Source organism: Ovis aries, chromosome 14 (assembly GCF_016772045.2).
Source record: "Ovis aries strain OAR_USU_Benz2616 breed Rambouillet chromosome 14, ARS-UI_Ramb_v3.0, whole genome shotgun sequence".
Taxonomy (NCBI): Eukaryota; Metazoa; Chordata; class Mammalia; order Artiodactyla; family Bovidae; genus Ovis; species Ovis aries.
The window spans coordinates 65193033-65211925 of record NC_056067.1 but is presented as its reverse complement, the minus strand read 5'-3'; the positions used below and the strand labels follow the sequence as shown (position 1 = coordinate 65211925).

At 49.3% G+C, this 18893-nt stretch overlaps 1 protein-coding gene across 4 annotated transcripts in view; it reads right to left on the bottom strand.

The window, feature by feature from the left end:
* LOC121816000 (zinc finger protein 264-like) overlaps nucleotides 1–18893 on the bottom strand; it is a 37778-nt gene that overhangs the window by 15383 nt on the left and 3502 nt on the right. For 3 of the 4 annotated variants that reach the window (XM_042231253.1, XM_042231255.1, XM_042231254.1), the window contains exons 2-3: nucleotides 10238–10364; nucleotides 4651–4746 (exon numbers count right to left, since the gene is read on the bottom strand). In XM_042231253.1, the coding sequence (XP_042087187.1) occupies nucleotides 4651–4746; nucleotides 10238–10364 (223 nt within the window). Of the gene's footprint in view, nucleotides 1–4650; nucleotides 4747–10237; nucleotides 10365–17641; nucleotides 18028–18893 lie in introns of those variants that run through there. The other variant, XM_027978869.3, reaches the window with a different exon arrangement.

Sequence of the window (18893 nt, the reverse complement as noted above, 5' to 3'; positions counted from 1 at the left end):
AGTCTGCTCCAAACCACAACACCTCATGGTGCTATGCGCAGGGAAGCCAGCGAAGGGGTACCTAGTGCTGCCCAGATGGGAGACAGGAATGGGCTGCGGAGGCTTCCTGGTAAGGGCAGACCTATGGATGCGGTAGAAGCTGCAGTATAGAGAAAATTAGGAGGTTCTTTCAGCCTTGGGAAAGAGAACGAACAAACGCATAGAGTCTTCCAGAACCAGGGAGCTGCCCTGCATGAGAACACAAGGTTGGAGAGAGGAGGGTTCCTGAGATGGGATCAGCGTCCTTACGAGAAGAGAGATGAGACAGCTTGCTCCTTTTCTCTGCCACATGAGGACAGAACAAGAAAGCTGCCATCTGCACACAGAGGAGTGGGCCCTCCTCAGCCAGGATCTGCCAGTACCTTGATCCAGGTCTTCCCAGACTCCTGAACTGACAGACACAAAAGCCTGCTGCTTGAGCTGCCTGGGCTGTGGCTTTCTTGTTATAGCAGCCCACGCTGAGACAGGAGGGCATGAGCAAGGTTCTCATATTGGAGTCTAGGGATGTTCAGTGCATTATGTTCAAAAAGAAACGAATGAGCAGAGAAATAATTTCATTCCTACATCAATTAGCCAAGGTCATTTATGAATCAGTGATGACAGCAAGCCCATAGAACGATGAAGTGAAACCTGTACCTGGGCTCCACCGAACAGAAGTTAGAGGTCATGTGAGTATTATGGTCTCTGACCACAAACACCTAGGCCTGAATTCCAAAAGAACTCAATGTTAGCTTTACGGCATCTGGCAAGGTACTCAAATGTCACAGGCCTTCACTTTCCCCTTTTGAAAATTAAAGCTAAAGTGAGAACTTGTCTTGCAGGACTGCTGTGAAGATGAAATGACACACTGCCTATGCCGTGCCCAGTAGAGGACCAGACACAGGGCAAAAACGCCAATCAATCAGATTTAACTTTTCATTATGGATTAGTCCAATATGTGCACCGGGACCTAACCAGGAAGCATGCAAATTGAAATGGACTGGAATGGGTGAATTTAACTCAGATGACCATCATTATCTACTACTGCGGGCAGGAATCCCTCAGAAGAAATGGAGTAGACATCATGGTCAACAAGAGTCCAAAATGCAGTACTTGGATGCAATCTCAAAAATGACAGAATGATCTCTGTTCGTCTCCAAGGCAAATCATTCAATATCACAGTTATCCAAGTCTATGCCACAAGCAGTAACACTGAAGAAGCTGAAGTTGAACGGTTCTATGAAGACCTACAAGACCTTTTAGAACTAACACGCAAAACAGATGTCCTTTTCATTATAGGGGTCTGGAATGCAAAAGTAGGAAGTCAAGAAACACCTGCAGCAACAGGCAAATTTGGCCTTGGAATGCGGAATGAGGCAGGGCAAAGACTAATAGAGTTTTGCCAAGAAAATGCACTGGTCATAGCAAACACCCTCTTCCAACAACACAAGAGAAGACTCTACACATGGACATCACCAGATGGCCAACGCTGAAATCAGATTGATTATATTCTATGCAGCCAAAGATGGAGAAGCTCTATACAGTCAACAAAAACAAGACTGGGAGCTGACTGTGGCTCAGATCATGAACTCCTTATTACCAAATTCAGACTCAAATTGAAGAAAGTAGGGGAAACCACTAGACCATTCAGGTATGACCTAAATCAAATCCCTTATGATTATACAGTGGAAGTGAGAAATAGATTTAAGGGCCTAGATCTGATAGATAGAGTGCCTGATGAACTATGGAATGAGGTTCGTGACATTGTACAGGAGACAGGGATCAAGACCATCCCCACGGAAAAGAAATGCAAAAAAGCAAAATGGCTGTCTGGGGAGGCCTAACAAATAGCTGTGAAAATTAAAGAGGCGAAAAGCAAAGGAGAAAAGGAAAGATATAAGCATCTGAATGCAGAGTTCCAAAGAATAGCAAGAAGAGATAAGAAAGCCTTCTTCAGCGATCAATGAAAAGAAATAGAGGAAAACAACAGAATGGCAAAGACTAGAGATCTCTTCAAGAAAATTAGAGATACCACAGGAACATTTCATGCAAAGATGGGCTCGATAAAGGACAGAAATGGTCTGGACCTAACAGAAGCAGAAGATATTAAGAAGAGGTGGCAAGAATACACGGAAGAACTGTACAAAAAAGATCTTCACGACCCAGATAATCACGATGATGTGATCACTAATCTAGAGCCAGACATCTTGGAATGTGAAGTCAAGTGGGCCTTAGAAAGCAGCACTACCAACAAAGCTTGTGGAGGTGATGGAATTCCAGTGGAGCTGTTTCAAATCCTGAAAGATGATGTTGTCAAAGCGCTGCACTCAATATGCCAGCAAATTTGGAAAACTCAGCAGTGGCCACAGCACTGGAAAAGGTCAGTTTTCATTCCAATCCCAAAGAAAGGCAATGCCAAAGAATGCTCAAACTACCTCAAAATTGCACTCATCTCACATGCTAGTAAAGTAATGCTCAAAATTCTCCAAGCCAGGCTTCAGCAATACGTGAACCGTGAACTCCCTGATGTTGAAGCTGGTTTTAGAAAAGGCAGAGGAACCAGAGATCAAATTGCCAACATCTGCTGGATCATGGAAAAGCAAGAGAGTTCCAGAAAAACATCTATTTCTGCTTTATTGACTATGTCAAAGCCTTTGACTGTGTGGATCACAATAAACTGTGGAAAATTCTGAGATGGGAATACCAGACCACCTAACCTGCCTCTTGAGAAGTCTGTATGCAGGTCAGGAAGCAACAGTTAGAACTGGACATGGAACAACAGACTGGTTCCAAATAGGAAAAGGAGTATGTCAAGGCTGTATATCGTCACCCTGCTTATTTCACTTCTATGCAGAGTACATCATGAGAAACACTGGACTGGAAGAAACACAAGCTGGAATCAAGATTCCCGGGAGAAATCTCAATAACCTCAGATATGCAGATGACACCACCCTTATGGCAGAAAGTGAAGAGGAGCTAAAAAGCCTCTTGATGAAAGTGAAAGAGGAGAGTGAAAAAGTTGGCTTAAAGGTCAACATTCAGAAAAAAGTTGAAGGTGTGAGACTACGAATGTGTGGGTTAACCTTGGAGAGTTATTTAGGAACAAAAAGATGACCCTGCACGCAGGGCAGCAGTGGAGACTCAGGCAGAGAACAGACGTGTGGAAACGGGGAGGGAGAGGGCGAGAGCAGTACTGGAACACAGACATCGCCGTGTGGAAAAGAGCGGCCAGTGGGCGGCGAGCATGGAAGCCACACACAGGACACTCAGTGACAGGGGAGGGGCGAGGATGAAGCAGCGCAAGGGCCAGGCTCTGATTGTGACATGAAGACGGGCTGAGACCTCGGGGGCTGGGGAGAGGCTGTGGGGGTCAGTGTGCGAGACAGGACAGACAGAGGGGCACAGGGCAGAGACAGGGAGACCGGCCAGGAGCGCGCGGGCGCCACCAAGGCAGAAGCCGAGAGCTGCACTGAGAGTGGGGGCGCGGGTCTCGTGCAGCTGCTGGAGGTGGCGCACTGGAGGCGTGTGTGCGGAATGGGCAGGGTTTGGTGCCTCCTGGATGGAGGCGCTGGTGGGGCCGGGGGCGCCGAGGAGCCGTCTGGGGTGCGCCGGCCTCCTGACCTGCACGCGAGGCAGGAGGAATGGGCAAGGTCCGAGCTCGCTCTCGGGCGTGTTGAGTGTGAGGGGCCTTGAGGTTTAGGCAAAGAGGACAGAAGACGAGAGCAAGGGGGTGCATCTGTCCGCTCGGTGCGGGGAGTGACGGTGGTGGAGAAGGTGAGAACAGCTCCCGCTGCCCAGGAGGAACCGTGAGACACTGCCCTGACGCGCAAGCACTAGTCCCATGACACCAACAGCTCACGTCTGCTGAGCCACTCTACGGTCAGGCCCAGTGAGGAGCAAGTTCACACACGATCTATTACATTCTCTAACCACCCAATGAGGCAGAAACCAGGACAACTGTAATTTTCCAGGACCGGACAGTGTAACCAACCACGCTCACCAAACCACGTCCTTCCTCTCCGTGGACACACTCAGCCTCTCTTCCCAGCCACGGGTACCAGATGACAAGGCCAAGTCTTGAGTCAGTGGAATGTGAGGGAAAACACCGTGTTGGGAGTGGCTGTGACACTTTCCCTTCTTCTGTCTCCCCTCCGCCAGCCGGAGGACACCAGGAACCCTGGCGGGCCCACACGAACGACAGGAGGCAGCCGGGTCCCTGAAAAGCTGCCTGCTCACACATCCCCACGGACCCACGTGGTCCTTGGCTCAAGAAGAACACTTTTCCATACATTGTGCCATGGAGATTCGGGAATATGCCTGCTCAAGCAGCTAGGTTTACCTTGGCCAAACTCACATACAAAGACCACGGAACATCCTTGGACCACAAGGCTGTGTGCTGTGTTACACCTAGTCTTTAAGCCCAAGCTCGTGGAGCCGAGAGCCTGAACTTACCTGACACACCCCACGCCTCCCAGCAGCGTCACAGGGTAGGGCAAGCATGGGTTCAAAGGCTGCAGGGATCCCCCGCGCCCAGAGCAGCCACGACAGGAACATTCTCACATAGCAGACGGGCCACAGCCCCCGTGAGGTATGCATGTTGCTGTGACCCCCTGGCCAGCTATGGGTACTCACCCGAGCAGGAACCGGGGGTGGGCCCTCTCCTCGATGTCTGTGACTCAGGGCCGGGCTCCGCTGGGGAGATCAGCTCTGGCTCAGGCAAAGGACATCCTGCTCACAGAGAAAAAAAGAGAATGTGGGGAATATGTGGGAGGAAGAAAGAAGCCTCTCAATCGAGACCAGGACTGCAGGGTTTGGAAGAGACCCCAACATGTGGCTGCTCCCCTCCAGGCAAACAGAACCCTGCGCCTGGGAAACATGTGAGAACACCACCCTCACTCCCCAAAGACGGCAGATGTGACTGCCAGCTGCACGGACAGGACCCCTCCCTGATCTCCATCCCCAGAACCCCACACCGCTCAGACTATTTCCTGAAGACTTTACCTAATTCAGTGGAGTCAGGGTCCTCTGCTACCTCCCTGAACACCAGGAACACCCAGGATGTCCTGTTACCAGCACAGAACAGGTCAGACAAAGTCTGTGGGGAAAGGTCCAAGCACCAGTGGACTTAAATGCTCCCCGGGTGCTGGCGGCCAACCCGGCAGGCTGTGGAGCCTGGTCTCCATCGCCCCACAGACAGCAGCTAAGGCCCACAGGTGACCCACGTCAGCTGCTCCTGCCCTCGGGAAGCATCTTGCGATGTCTGTGAGGAGACTGGCCTGACCAAGGATGTGGAGAAACAGACACCTGAGTTGGCACCCCCCGCCTGGGAGCCAGCATCACCTCTGAGCTTCTTGGACAACATGATACATTTCCTTCGGGGCACAGACTGCTTGAAGCTGGTCTGCCACGTGCAGCCAAACACACATCAACAAATGAGGGGTCAGGGACGCAGATAAGTCGCTGGCAGAGGTACCGGGACCCACACAGAAAGTGCAGCTGCGGACCCTAAAGCAGAGCCAGGACTCAGCAGATGCTCGTCCCATCTGCTTATGTGCTCAGGGACAGGGCAATGCAAGTTAAGGAGCCTGGCCTTTGGCTGTCAGGAGCCACGCCCCCTAGGACCTCAGGGCCTTTGCATGCGCTGCCCTGCCAGCTGGCAGGCTGTTTTTTCCCAGTTTGCTCCAGCTAGCTTGCTATTCATTCTTTGGGTCTCAGCTCAAATGTCACTTCCTGAGAAGATTTCACTGCACTGAGGCTTCTGAGTCTAGGAGCTTCATCTGCCACGTCGCCATGGCATTTCTTTAACCCTAAGGGAAGTCAAAAGTCATGTTTAGTGGACTTGCTATTTCCAGTCATGCCCGTAAGGAGCTTCCAAATCTGCAATCCATCTTAACAACAAGCGGAAAGCTGAACAGACAGAAAAACTGAGTCATCCTGGGTCAATAACAGAAGCGAGGGAACAGCGTAGACTTCTGTCCCCAAGACTGGAGACAGAGGGCATACAGTGAGTCACGTGAGCAGCAGCTGCCACGGGGAGCAGCGCCAGGTGAGGAAACCTGAATTATAATTGAAGGGCTGCTGCAGGTTCAGAGCAGACCGCTCTGAGAGCAAAAGAAGGCAAGTGGGACTCAGTAACAGGCAGGCCCGAGAGTCACCTCCACGTCACGTGCAGCTGTCAGGAAGAACTTATGAGCCGTGCTAAAAGTCAAAGGACATGATCTGAAGAGGCAGCGCAAGCACCGGAACCTGACAGGCCAGGGGTACTGCAATCACCAGATCGGGGATTTTAAATGGCAATGATTAATACGCCAAGGGCTTTAATGAACAAAGCAGACAGCATCCAGAAACAGATGGGCAATGTAAGCAGACAGAAGGAAATCCTAGTTAAGAAGCGAAAAGAAATGCTACAGATCAAACACCACTGATGAATGGCCTTTGATGAACTCATTAGCAGACTGGACGTGAGAATGGATGCTACCCAGCCTCAAGACTTACAATAAAACTACAGTAATGCAGACAGTGTGAAACTGGTGAAAGATAAATGGGATAGCACTGAAAGCTCAGAAACGGACTCACATGATACACTCAACTGACTGCTGACAAACGTGCAAAAGCAACACGACAGAGCAAAGCTAGTCTCTTCCACAAACGGCGGAACAACAGAACATCCGCATGTGAAAAAGCAGTATTTCGACAGAGACCTTATCCCCTTCACAAAAATTAACTCAAAGTGGATCACAGCTCTAAATGTAACACAAACCCGTAAAACTCCTGTAAGATATTACAGGAGAAAACCTAGGCGACTACAGGTACGTGATACCTTCCTAGATGTAATACCAAAGGCATAACCCATGAAGGAAATGATTGATAAGCTGCACTTCATAAAAATTATAAACTTCTGCTCTGCCAAGAGATATGAGAGGACAAGCCACACACAGATAGCAGAAAATATTTGCCAAAGACATACCTCATAAAGGACAGTTGTCCAAAAATACAAATATTTCTTAAAATTAGACAGTAAGAAAAGCCCATTTTAAAATGAGCCAAATACCTTATCAGACACCTCCCCAAAGGCAAGAGCAAAGACCTTAAAAGACATCTCACCAAAGACAACATACAGATGGCAAATAAGCACATGAAAAGACGCTCCGCAGACTGTCATCAGTTAAGTCGCTCAGTTGTGTCCGACTCTTTGTGACCCCATGGACTGCAGCACACCAAGCTTTCCTGTCCATCACCAACTCCCAGAGCTTGCTCACACTCTTGTCCATCGACTTGGTGATGCCATCCAGCCATCTCATCCTCTGTCGTCCCCTTCTCCTCCTGCCTTCAATCTTTCCCAGCATCAGGGTCTTTTCCAATGAGTTGCTTCTTCACATCAGGTGGCCAAAGTATTGGAGCTTCAGCATCAGTCCTTCCAATGAATACTCAGGACTGATTACCTTTAGCCTGTTACCAGGGAAACGCAAATTAAAACTGGACACCAGTGCACACCTATGGGAAGGGATAAAACAGGAGCGCTGACAGCACCAAACGCTGTGGAGGATGCTGAGCGCCAGGAGCCCTGACTCCACGCTGGTGGGGATGTAAACGGTGCCACCATTCTGAAGTCTGGTGGGCTCTCAAAAAACTAAGCATACCTTCACCACAGGACCCATGAGTCACAGTCCTCACTCTTTACCCAAAGGTCCTGAAAATGTACGTCCGCCTGCACTCCTGCACATGGACATTTACAGCAGCTGTTCTCATCACCGCCAAAATTTGGAAGCAACTTAGATGTGCTTCCCCGTGGCTCAGCTGGTAAAGAATCCGCCTGCAGTGCGGGAGACCTGGGTTCGATCCCTGGGTTGGGAAGATCCCTTGGAGAAGGGAAAGGCTGCCCACTCCAGGATTCTGGCCTGGAGAGTTCCGTGGACAGTCCATGGGGTCGCAAAGAGTTGGACATGACTGAGTGACTTTCACTTTCACTTCAGATTTCTTCAGTGGGTACGTGGATGAACTATGGCACGTCCAGACAATATTATTCAGCATCAAAAAGCCATGAAAAGACCTGAAGAAACAGATGCCCATTACTGAGTGAAAGAGGCCAACCTGAAAAGCCAAAGTACTATAAGATTACTGCTATATGACATTCTGGAAAATACAAATGAAGACAGTCAAAAAAGATCAGTGGCTGGTGAGGGTTGGGGGTGAACAGAGAGGACTTTTAGGGCCACAGAAATAATCTGTACGATACTATGATGGATACATGTCATCCGTCCAAACTCATTGACTACCAAGAAATGTAGATACATCAGCTGTAACGAATGTACCATGTAGGGAGAACACAGATAATGAAGGGGGCAATGATCCCTTGGAGGAGGAAATGGCAACCCACTCCAGTGTTCTTGCCTGGAGGATCCCATGGACAGAGGAGCCTGACGGGCTACAGTCCACGGGGTCACAGAGAGTCGGACACGGCTGAGGGTCTAAACCACCACCAATGCACCTGTGCAGGGAGCAGACTGTGGGAAGTCTCTGTACTCCCTCTCAATTTTGTGAACCTAAAACAACTTTAAAAAGTCTTAAAAAAGCATTATTTACAGGTATAACCATATTCCAGGGACTATGCCAAGCAATTTAACTTAAATGCATTAAAAAAAAATGAATTAAGTTTAAGAACTAATTTAGACAAGAAACGACATACACACCTAAAATATCGAGTCTGTTCATTCAAGAACAAGGTAAATGCCTGCACGGATCTGTGTCCTAAAAAGGTCCTAAGCAAAGGACTATTTTGACCGTCCTTGTGGACTCTGCATGAAAAATCCGATCGCAGGGTCTCCTTGCGGCACCCACGTGAGGTACACACTGCAATAAGCACCACTTTACAGGTGGAGAAATGGGGGCTCGGGCAGACGAGATGTCATGGCCCGCTGCAGCCGTGACACAATCAGTGGCTGAGCCAAGGTGAAGACCAAGGTCTACTCAGCCCTGGCACCCGGCCTACGTACGCACAAAGCCACCCCACACTGTTTCAGGAAACGCTGAGGCCGAGCGTGCGGCCACGACAAGGAGGGTGATGGCGTCACTAACGGCAGTGGCGGCAGCAGGGTCCGCAATGGCTGACCCCGCGCGCACTCACCCTCCGGACCGCCGGCCACGAGAGGAAGACGCTGGATGACTTCAGGAGACACAGCCTATGCGATGATGGGCCCACGGCGGGGTCCAGTCACCTGCCCAGGGACACGCCGCTCATGGACAGGGCAGCAGAGCAGGGACGAGCTGCCAGGGGCCCAGCACCAGATCTGGTCTCCCAAGAGCTCCAGTAAGAGGGGAACGGCAAACAGTGGGTGTGAGGCCAGCAGCCTCAGACAAGCGGCTGTGGTGGGGAGAGGGCAACACGAGCAGGCGAGTCAGAGCTCAGGAAATGGGGCCGGAGGGAGGGGCAGACCTGGGGCCACCTGAATTCAGTCTTTCACAAACTGCTAAAAATAAAACTTGGGGTGGGACTCCCACCCCATGATTGGATCAAATAGAGACATCTGTACAAACATCAAGTATCACTCTTGTCAAGATTTCACAAAAGAAAGGACTCGTGCCACCAAAAACTGCAAAGGAGAGATTTTCACGATCAAGGTGTGCCTTTTGAGTGGGTCAAGCTTTCTGAGGGACTCATGCCAACAACCCTCCTTCCCTTACCCTCTGAGGATAGTGTGTGGGACGATGACATGAGGAGAGCATGGACAGAGGCACAAGACAGACACCCAGAAGGAAACAGAGGGGAGGGCGGTGCGGGAGTCAGACAGCAAGCACTTGGGGACTCACTTCCTTCTGCAAAGTAGCTGCAGCAGCAAAAGAAAAAGGAAGCGCTGCAAAAAGAAAGCGACACGGCACACCCACAGAGAGGCAGAACGGGAGCCCCAGAAGCCGGGGCAGAACACGCTTCTCTAAGTCACTGCATCAGCCCCTCAGGGAGCCCAGCGGGGATTCCGACCTCCGGGTTCTGTGAGACGCCCCCATGCCGTCCCGATACACCCTTCTCCTTTGGCTGTGACCAAAAGCAAACTAGGCTTCTGGTCCAACCCTCCCTGAGTGAGGCCTACGGGGCCAGGCAGGAAGGGGTGAGAACAGAAAGCAACCGCAGCTCTCGGGGAGGAGGCTGGCTGGGCCGCAGAGGCCTTCTCAGCCCGCTGGACCTGGAGCCAGAGGGAGAAGAGAAGCAGAGCGGGGGCCTTACCCAGAGACACCAGGAGCCTGCAGGTCTCCAGCATCACCTCCCAGTACAGCATCCTCTGGACGGGGCCCAGATGCCCCCACTCCTCCTGGGTGAAGGTCACAGCCACGTCCTCATAAGTAACAGGCACCTGGAAAGTCAACAGAGGCAGTGGGGTTGGTCTTGGGGCTCTAAGTGGGATCAGAGCCCATTCCTCTCCATGGCGAAGACGCACAGACCGGACACCTCCTGAGGGCTGAGCTCGGTGCGGGACGCAAGGAGGCGGCCACCACCCAGGGGTGACCACAGCCACGGAGGAGACGGAAGCCTCCCGTGTGGGAGCCAACAGAGAATGACACGAGGTCGGCACCATCTGCAGGGGCTGTGGGGCACAGACGGTAAGGGCATGACGATGTCAGAAACATGAGAAAGGAAAGGTGAAAAGGTACATGACATCCCAACACCATGACAGTCACAGAGACAGCACGCCGGACCCAATGGCCCCCACTGCGTGCCTCCTCATGGGGGGCGCTTTGCATGTTTTGTTAAAGTGCCTGCAAGTCCCCAGCTCTGAAGCCCCATTTCTGAGGTCTGAATTCAAAGTCCTAAATCAACACTTCCTGTGGAACGAACTTGGGGGCCTCGCTTACTTTCTCTGAACCTTGAATAATTTCTGAGTCAATACAAAGACTCTCATTGAATGATATTTATGAGAACAAAAGAAAAAATATTTATAGCAGAAAAACTGGGTGACTGGCCAGAGCCCACGGGGTGGGTGCTGCCATCAAATTCATGTTAGTAATGGGATCTGAGGCCCAGGGAGCTCAACGAGCTCACCCAGAATTTACATGAGCTGAGATCAGAGGCGGGATTTATACCCAGGTTCTCTCGACCCACTGGCAAAGTAAAACCCCAGTTAACGAAGACGTGAGATGTTTTAAGTAAACTTCGAAGTTATATTCACTTCAGCCACCGTTGAAAGTAGTTCTGCAGACGTGGGCAGAAGAGCAGACTCATCATCGCCCACCTCACAGGAGCGTCACCCGAGGCGGTGATACCTGCATGGAAGTGGACGGGCCTGGATGGGCTCCCGTTGCTGTCTGAATCCTGGAGACTCCCAGGGAGAATTCACAGGAGTCATGCCTGTTCATCTCTACCTGAGACCTGACCGCACATGTCCTGGAGGAAATGCCTCGGGACCAGGGACCAGGAGCTGCTGAGGACCGTGCAGGCTCTAGTCAGGCCTCAGATGGGCTGTCTGTCCTGGCTGAGCAAGATGGAGCCTCCAGCAAATGAGTGCACTGTCTGGCCCTCCCAGGACACTCCTGCTGGAAATGCTCTCAAACAGTATTGCGGGAGTAAGACAGACAACCGAAGATGGCTCCATGAGGTGGTCTTTACTTCTGCAAAGGTCTGGGAGCAAGCGCACGGAGTGGGAAACCCGCTGGTTTTATTCCTAAAATGCAGGTCCCCTCCTCCAGCTGCTCACAGGCTGAGAGTGACACAGTTACAATCTTCCTGGAGGCCATCTAAGTTTTTGATTGGATGATTTATAGTAACTATTTTCCCCACCCTTTTAGTTCTTTTCTCATGTCCAGGATAAAGCCCGTGGAATTAGCCTGCCAAAATGTGCTGGTGAGGAAGGAGAATCAGGAAGTGAAAAGAACAAAGGATTGGCAACTAGCTGCCATTTTAGGAATCTTATTTCCCTGGTGGCTCAGACGGTAAAGCATCTGTCTACAATGTGGGAGACCTGGGTTCGATCCCTGGGTCAGGAAGTTCCCTGGAGAAGGAAATGGCAACCCACTCCAGTACTCTTGCCTAGAAAATCCCATGGACAGAGGAGCCTGGTGTCCATGGGGTCGCAAAGAGTCGGACACGACTGAGCGACTTCACTTTCTACCTTTCTGTTGAAGTATCCTAAGAATGAACCGCTTTCTATTTCTTATAACTTCTCCTTTGATAGAAAAGATCATATCTTTCTCATATGTCTCAGCAGATGGGGGAGTGAGAGGGATTCTGGCAACTGTATAGGCCCTCTGGGGGCTTCCAGAACAACCAATATGCTTTTCTTTTGGTCCACACACTTCCACCTCCTGAAATGCTATGTTTCTGGCTCATGCCAAAACTGTCTACCAGAAAGAAGCCTGCCTGGCGTGCAAAGTTTCCTTTATGGGTATCATCTCCAGGCACCCCACACACAGTTCACAGCGGAGAGAGTGAACGTGCAGGCTGTGGTGGGACCTAACGTATGTTAGTTTCTACTAAAGAGCTGCAATAGGGCCTCCCTGAGGGTCCAGTGGTTAAGAATCCACCTTGCAATGCAAGGGACATGGGTTTGATCCCTGGCCTTGGAAGATCCCTTCATGCCTTGGAGCCACTAAGCCCGTGCACCACAACCACTGAGCCTGTGCTCCAAAACGAGAAAAGCCACCGCACTGAATCACAGAAAACTAATCAAACTGATCACATGGATCACAGCCTTGTTTAACTCATTGAAACTATGAGCCATGCCGGGTAGGGCCACCCAAGACGGATGGGTCATGGCGGAGAGTTCTGACAAAACGTGGCCCACTGGAGAAGGGAATGGCAAACCACTTCAGTATTCTTGCCTTGAGAACCCCATAAACAGTATGAAAAGGCAAAAAGATATGACACTGAAAGATGAAGCCCCCAAGGTGGTAGGTGTCCAATATGCTGTTGGAGAAGAGTGGAGAAAAAACTCCAGAAAGAATGAAGAGGCTGAGTGAAAGCAAAAACAAGGACCAGCTGTGGATGACTGGTGATAGAAGTAAAGTCCGAGGCTGTAAAGAGCAATATTGCATAGGAACCTGGAATGTTAGGTCCATGAATCAAGGCAAATTGGAAGTGGCCAAAGAAACAGCAAGAATGAACATCGACATTTTAGGAATCAGTGAACTGAAATGGACTGATTTGGGTGAATTTAATTCAGATGACTATTATATCTACTACTCTGGGAAAAGAATCCCTTTAGAAGAAATGGAGTAGTCCTCATAGTCAACAAGGGTCCGAAATCCAGCACATGGGTGCATCTCAAAAACGACAGAATGATCTGTTTCCAAGGCAAACCATTCACTATCACAGTAATGCAAGTCTATACCCCAACCACTAATGCCGAAGAAGCTGAAGCTGAACGGTTCCATGAAGACCTACAAGACCTTCTAGAACTAACACCAGAAAAGATGTCCTTTTCATCACGGGGGACTGGAATGCAAAAGTAGGAAGTCAAGAGATACCTGGAGTAACAGGCAAGTTTGGCCTTGGAGTACAGAATGAAGCAGGCCAAAGGCTAACAGAGTCTTGCCAAGAGAACGCACTGGTCATGGTAAACACCATTTTCCAACAACACAAGAGAAGACTCTACACATGGACATCACCAGATGGTCAATATGGAAATCACTTTGACGATATTCTTTGCAGCCAAAGATGGAGAAGCTCTATTCAGTCAGCAAAAACAAGACCTGGAGCTGACTGTGGCTCAGATCATGACTCCTTATTGCCAAATTCAGACTTAAATTGAAGGAAGTAGGGAAAACCATTACACCATTCAGGTATGACCTAAATCAAATCCCTTACGATTATACAGTGGAAGTGAGAAACAGATCCAAGAAATTAGATGTCATAGACAGAGTGTCTGAAGAACTATGGATGGAAGTTCGTGACATTGTACAGGGAGCAGTGATCAAGACCATCCCCAAGAAAGACAAAAATGCAAAAAGGCAAAATGGCTGTCTGAGGAGGCCTTACAAATAGCTGAGAAAAGAAGAGAAATGAAAGGCAAAGGAGAAAAGGAAAGATATATCCATCTACATACAGAGTTTCAAAGAACAGCAAGGAGAGAGAAGAAAGCCTTCCTCAGTGATCCATGCAAAGAAATAGAGGAAACCAATAGAATGGGAAAGACTAGAGATCTCTTCAAGAAAATTAGAAATACCAAGGGGACATTTAATGCAAAGATGGGCACAATAAAGGACATAAACAGTATGGACCTAATAGAAGCAGAGGATATTAAGAAGAGGTAGAGAGAATACAGACGAACTATACAAAAGAGATCTTAATGACCCAGATAACCACGATGGTGTGACCACTCACCTAGAGCCAGACATCCTGGAGTGTGAAGTCAAGTGCGCCTTAGGAAGCATCACTACGAACAAAGCCAGTGGAGGTGACGGAATGATGTGCCATTCGTGCTTTCAATGCTGCAAAAGTGCTGCACTCAATATGTCAGCAAATTTGGAAAGCTCAGCAGTGGCCACAGGACTGGAAAAGGTCAGTTTTCATCCCAATCCCAAAGAAAGGCAATGCCAAAGAATGCTCAAACTACTGCACAATTGCACTCATCTCACACGTTAGCAAAGTAATGCTCCAAGTTCTCCAACCCAGGCTTCAACAGTTCATGAACTGAGAAATTCCAGATGTTCAAACTGAATTTAGAAAACGCAGAGGAACCAGAGATCAAACTGTCAACAGCCACTGGATCATAGAAAAAGCAAAAGAGTTCTATAAAAACATCTACTTCTGCTTTATTGACTATGCCAAAGCCTTTGACTGTGTGGATCACAATAAACTGTGGAAAATTATTAAAAAGAAGGGACTACCAGACCAACTTATTGGCTCCTGATAAATCTGTATGTAGGTCAAGAAGCAACAGTTTGAACTGGACATGGAACAGACTGGTTCTGAATTGGGAAAGGAGTATGTCAAGGCTGTATATTGTTAATTGTACAGTTAAATACTTAAATATGCAGTTAAATACTAATATGCAGAGTACATCATGTGAAATTCCAGGCTGGGTGAAGCACAACCTAGGTCAAGATTGCTGGGAGAAATATCAATAACCTCAGATACACAGATGACATCACTCTAATGGCAGAAACGAAGAGGAACTAAAGAGCCTCTTGACGAAAGTGAGAGGAGACTAAAAAGCTGGCAAAAAACTAAGATCACGGATGGCATCCGGTCCCAATACTTCATGGCAAATAGATGGGGAAACTGTGACAGACTTTATTTCGGGGGCCTCCAAAATAACTGCAGATGGTGACTACAACCATAAAATTAAGAGATGCTTGCTCCTTGGAAGAAAAGCTATGACCAATCTAGACAGCATATTAAAAAACAGAGACATTACTTTGCCGACAAAGGTCTGCCTAACCAGAGCTATGGTTTCTCCATTTGTGTACAGATGTGAGAGTTGGACTATAAAGAAAGCTGAGTGCCAAAGAATTGACGTTTTTGAACTGTGGTGTTGGAGAAGACTCTTGAGAGTCCCCTGGACTGCAAGGACATCTAACCAGTCCATCCTAAAGGAGATGAGTCCTGGGTGTTCATTGGAAGGACTGATGCTGAAGCTGAAACTCTAGTATTTTGGCCACCTGATACTAAGAGCTGACTCATTTGAAAAGACCCTGATGTTGGGAAAGACTGAAGGCAGGAGGAGAATGGGACAACAGAGGTTGAGATGGTTAGATGGCATCACCAACTCAATGAACATGAGTTTGGGTAAACTCCGGGAGTTGGTGATGGACAGGGAGACCTGGCGTGCTGCGGTTCATGGAGTCACAAAGAGTTGGACACAACTGAGCAACTGAACTGAACTGATGATGGTCAGCCACATATAAGATACACATTCTTTGAACTTTAAAGTACCTCAAAATTTAGTAAAGTACCTAAAATTGAAACAAATTAAATTCTGTATATGAGGTGGTCCCATACCAGAGACTTACCTCTTGAGAAACCTATACGCAGGTCAGGAAACAACAGTTAGAACTGGACATGGAACAACAGACTGGATCCAAATAGGAAAAGGAGTACGTCAAGACTGTATATTGTCACCCTGCTTATTTAACTTATTTGCAGAGTACATCATGAGAAATGCTGGGCTGGAAGAAGCACAAGCTGGAATCAAGATTGCCGGGAGAAATATCAGTAACCTCAGATATGCAGATGACACCACCCTTATGGCAGAAAGTGAAGAGGAACTAAAAGCCTCCTGATGAAAGTGAAAGAGGAGAGTGAAAAAGTTGGCTTAAAGCTCAACATTCAGAAAATGAAGATCATGGCATCTGGTCCCATCACTTCATGGGAAATAGATGGGGTAACAGTGGAAACAGTGTCAGACTTTATTTTGGCGGGGGGGGGGGGGGCCTCCAAAATCACTGCAGATGGTGACTGCAGCCATGAAATTAAGATGCTTACTCCTTGGAAGAAAAGTGATGACCAACCTAGATAGCATAATGAAAAGCAGAGACATTACTTTGCCAACTAAGGTCCGTCTATTCAAGGCTATGGTTTTTCCAGTGGTCACGTATGGATGTGAGATTTGGACTGCGAAGAAAGCTGAGAGCTGAAGAATTGATGCTTTTGAACTGTGGTGTTGGAGAAGACTCTTGAGAGTCCCTTAGACTGCAAGGAGATCCAACCAGTCCATCCTAAAGGAGATCAGTCCTGGGTGTTCATTGGAAGGACTGATGCTGAAGCTGAAACTCCAATACTTTGGCCGACTGATGCCAAGAACTGACTCATTGGAAAAGACCCCGATGCTGGGGAAGACTGAGGGCAGGAGGAGCAGGGGACAACAGAGTATGAGATGTTTGGATGGCATGACCATAACATGAGTTTGAGCAAGCCCGGGGAGTTGCTGATGGACAGGGAAGCCTGGTGTACTGCAGTCCACGGGGTTGCAAACAGTCAGACACGACTGAACGACTGAACTGAACTGAGTGCTTTATCTGTACATTTTTGGTTAGCTCCTGTCCTTAAAATACGTTTTTTGTGACCAGTCAGTTTAAAGGTCAAAATGTTTAACATCTTTATGGCTTCTCTTGCTCCTCGGATTAAGTCGCTACCCTTTTTCATGCCTCCTGGCCATTTTACAATGGATCAGATGTATGGGTTTAAGATTAATGATCACCAGTTGTTTTGCTCTCAGGCATATGGAACAGAAGTTAATTACTTCCCTGATCTGAGTGCTGATCATTTATCAAACTAAGGACATATTCCAGGAATTCCGGACAAAGGGTTTAAACTTTAGGCTAACGGAAAGTGAAAGTGAAGTCGCTCAGTCATGTTCGACTCTTTGTGACCCCATGGACAACGCTCCTCCGTCCATGGGATTTCCTAGGCAAGAGTACTGGAGTGGGTTGCGAGACGTTTATTGAAAACAAGACCCAGGTCTCAGAGTTCTACACTGACTGCCTAGCAATTTCTACCTCAAAAGCCTCATTTATCCTTCACGCAATGATGACACACCTGACCGAGACCCGGCAAGGTGCCAAGACTGAGGATAAATGACAAGCCGGTTGTTGAAAATCAACAACAAGCACAATGAGCAACCCGATGGCTACGTAGCCTCCTCTTTGCCCAGGAGTCCTCTCCGAACCAGCAATGCTAAAACCGCTGTCCACTCACCCGCGTCGGCTCCATCCACGCCGCCGCCATCGCGGGGCCGTGCGGAGAGCGTGGGGCCCAGAGGCGGCTCCAGGATTCGCCGCCCGCCGCCCGAATCCTGCCTAGGGCGGGCCCGCCGAGGCGGACCGTCGCTCTCCGAGCCTCAGTAGCCCAGGCGCAGAGGCCCAGGCTATCGCGTCAGAGCCGCGGGGACGGATCGGGACCCCGGCGAGCGCTCAGGAGTCACCCCCGGGACGGAGGACCCGGGGCGCGCGTCAGGCTCGTGCACTGACCGACGCGGAGCTGAGACGCAGCTTCCTCGCCGGCCTTTCCAGCGCCTGCCGGGGAAACGCGGCCGCGCCGGCTTCTCAGCCCTTACAGCCCCAGGCACGCGCTGGGCCCCGACTGATGACGCACCGGCATTAAAGGCCCGGAACTCCCGCCCCCATCCTCAGCCGTCATTGGCCCAGGACCGGCGCGAACACGCGGCGCTCACACTTCTGGGTAACGTAGTTTTCTTCCGTGCAAACCACAAAGAAATGTCACACTGGGGTCCTGACCCTGGAGTTCTGTCATCTGCTGCTTTCTGTTCATCCCCAGTATCACTTTCAGGCTCCCTGTGTAGAGCCTTGTAGGCCCTTACGAGGAAGTTGTAATATGTTTCGTGCGTGTTCTAGAAATATACCCAGGAACTGTTTAATCTACCACAGTAAGATACACAGAAATGGTAATAACTGACCCAAGGGGGCAAATTTATGCTCCACAGATCCCTAAAAACTTGAGACGGGGAACATTGCAAAGGGCCCAAGGGGGAAGATCGGGACGGCTCAGGGGACAGAAGCAAGCAAAGGGCGATCCAGAGCTTGTTTTCGACAGGAAAGGCAAGGCAAGGCAGGATGAACGGCTTGGTATTCGCCAGTCTGAATACTGTCAGGCCTTGGAGCATGGAGGCCGTCCTTATTTGCCTGGCACAGGCCGTTAGGGGATGAGAAGTATAGTCTATTGAAGTGTAAGAGTCAGAAAGAGAAGGGGTTTCTATTAGGGGTTTGGGGTTGTTTGATTTACAGATGAAAGGAATAGCCCCTAAGAGTAGTCTGTTACCTCTAAGAACTGGCTAGCCCTGAGAGGGGCAGTCTTGGAATCCTCTGGTGGTTTAATGGTTAGGGCTCTGTGCTCTCAGTGCAGAGGGTCCAGGTTTGATCCCTGGTCTGGGAACTAACATCCAGGAAGCTGCCGGGGCCCAGCAGTCAATCAAACAATCAGTAGAGAGGGA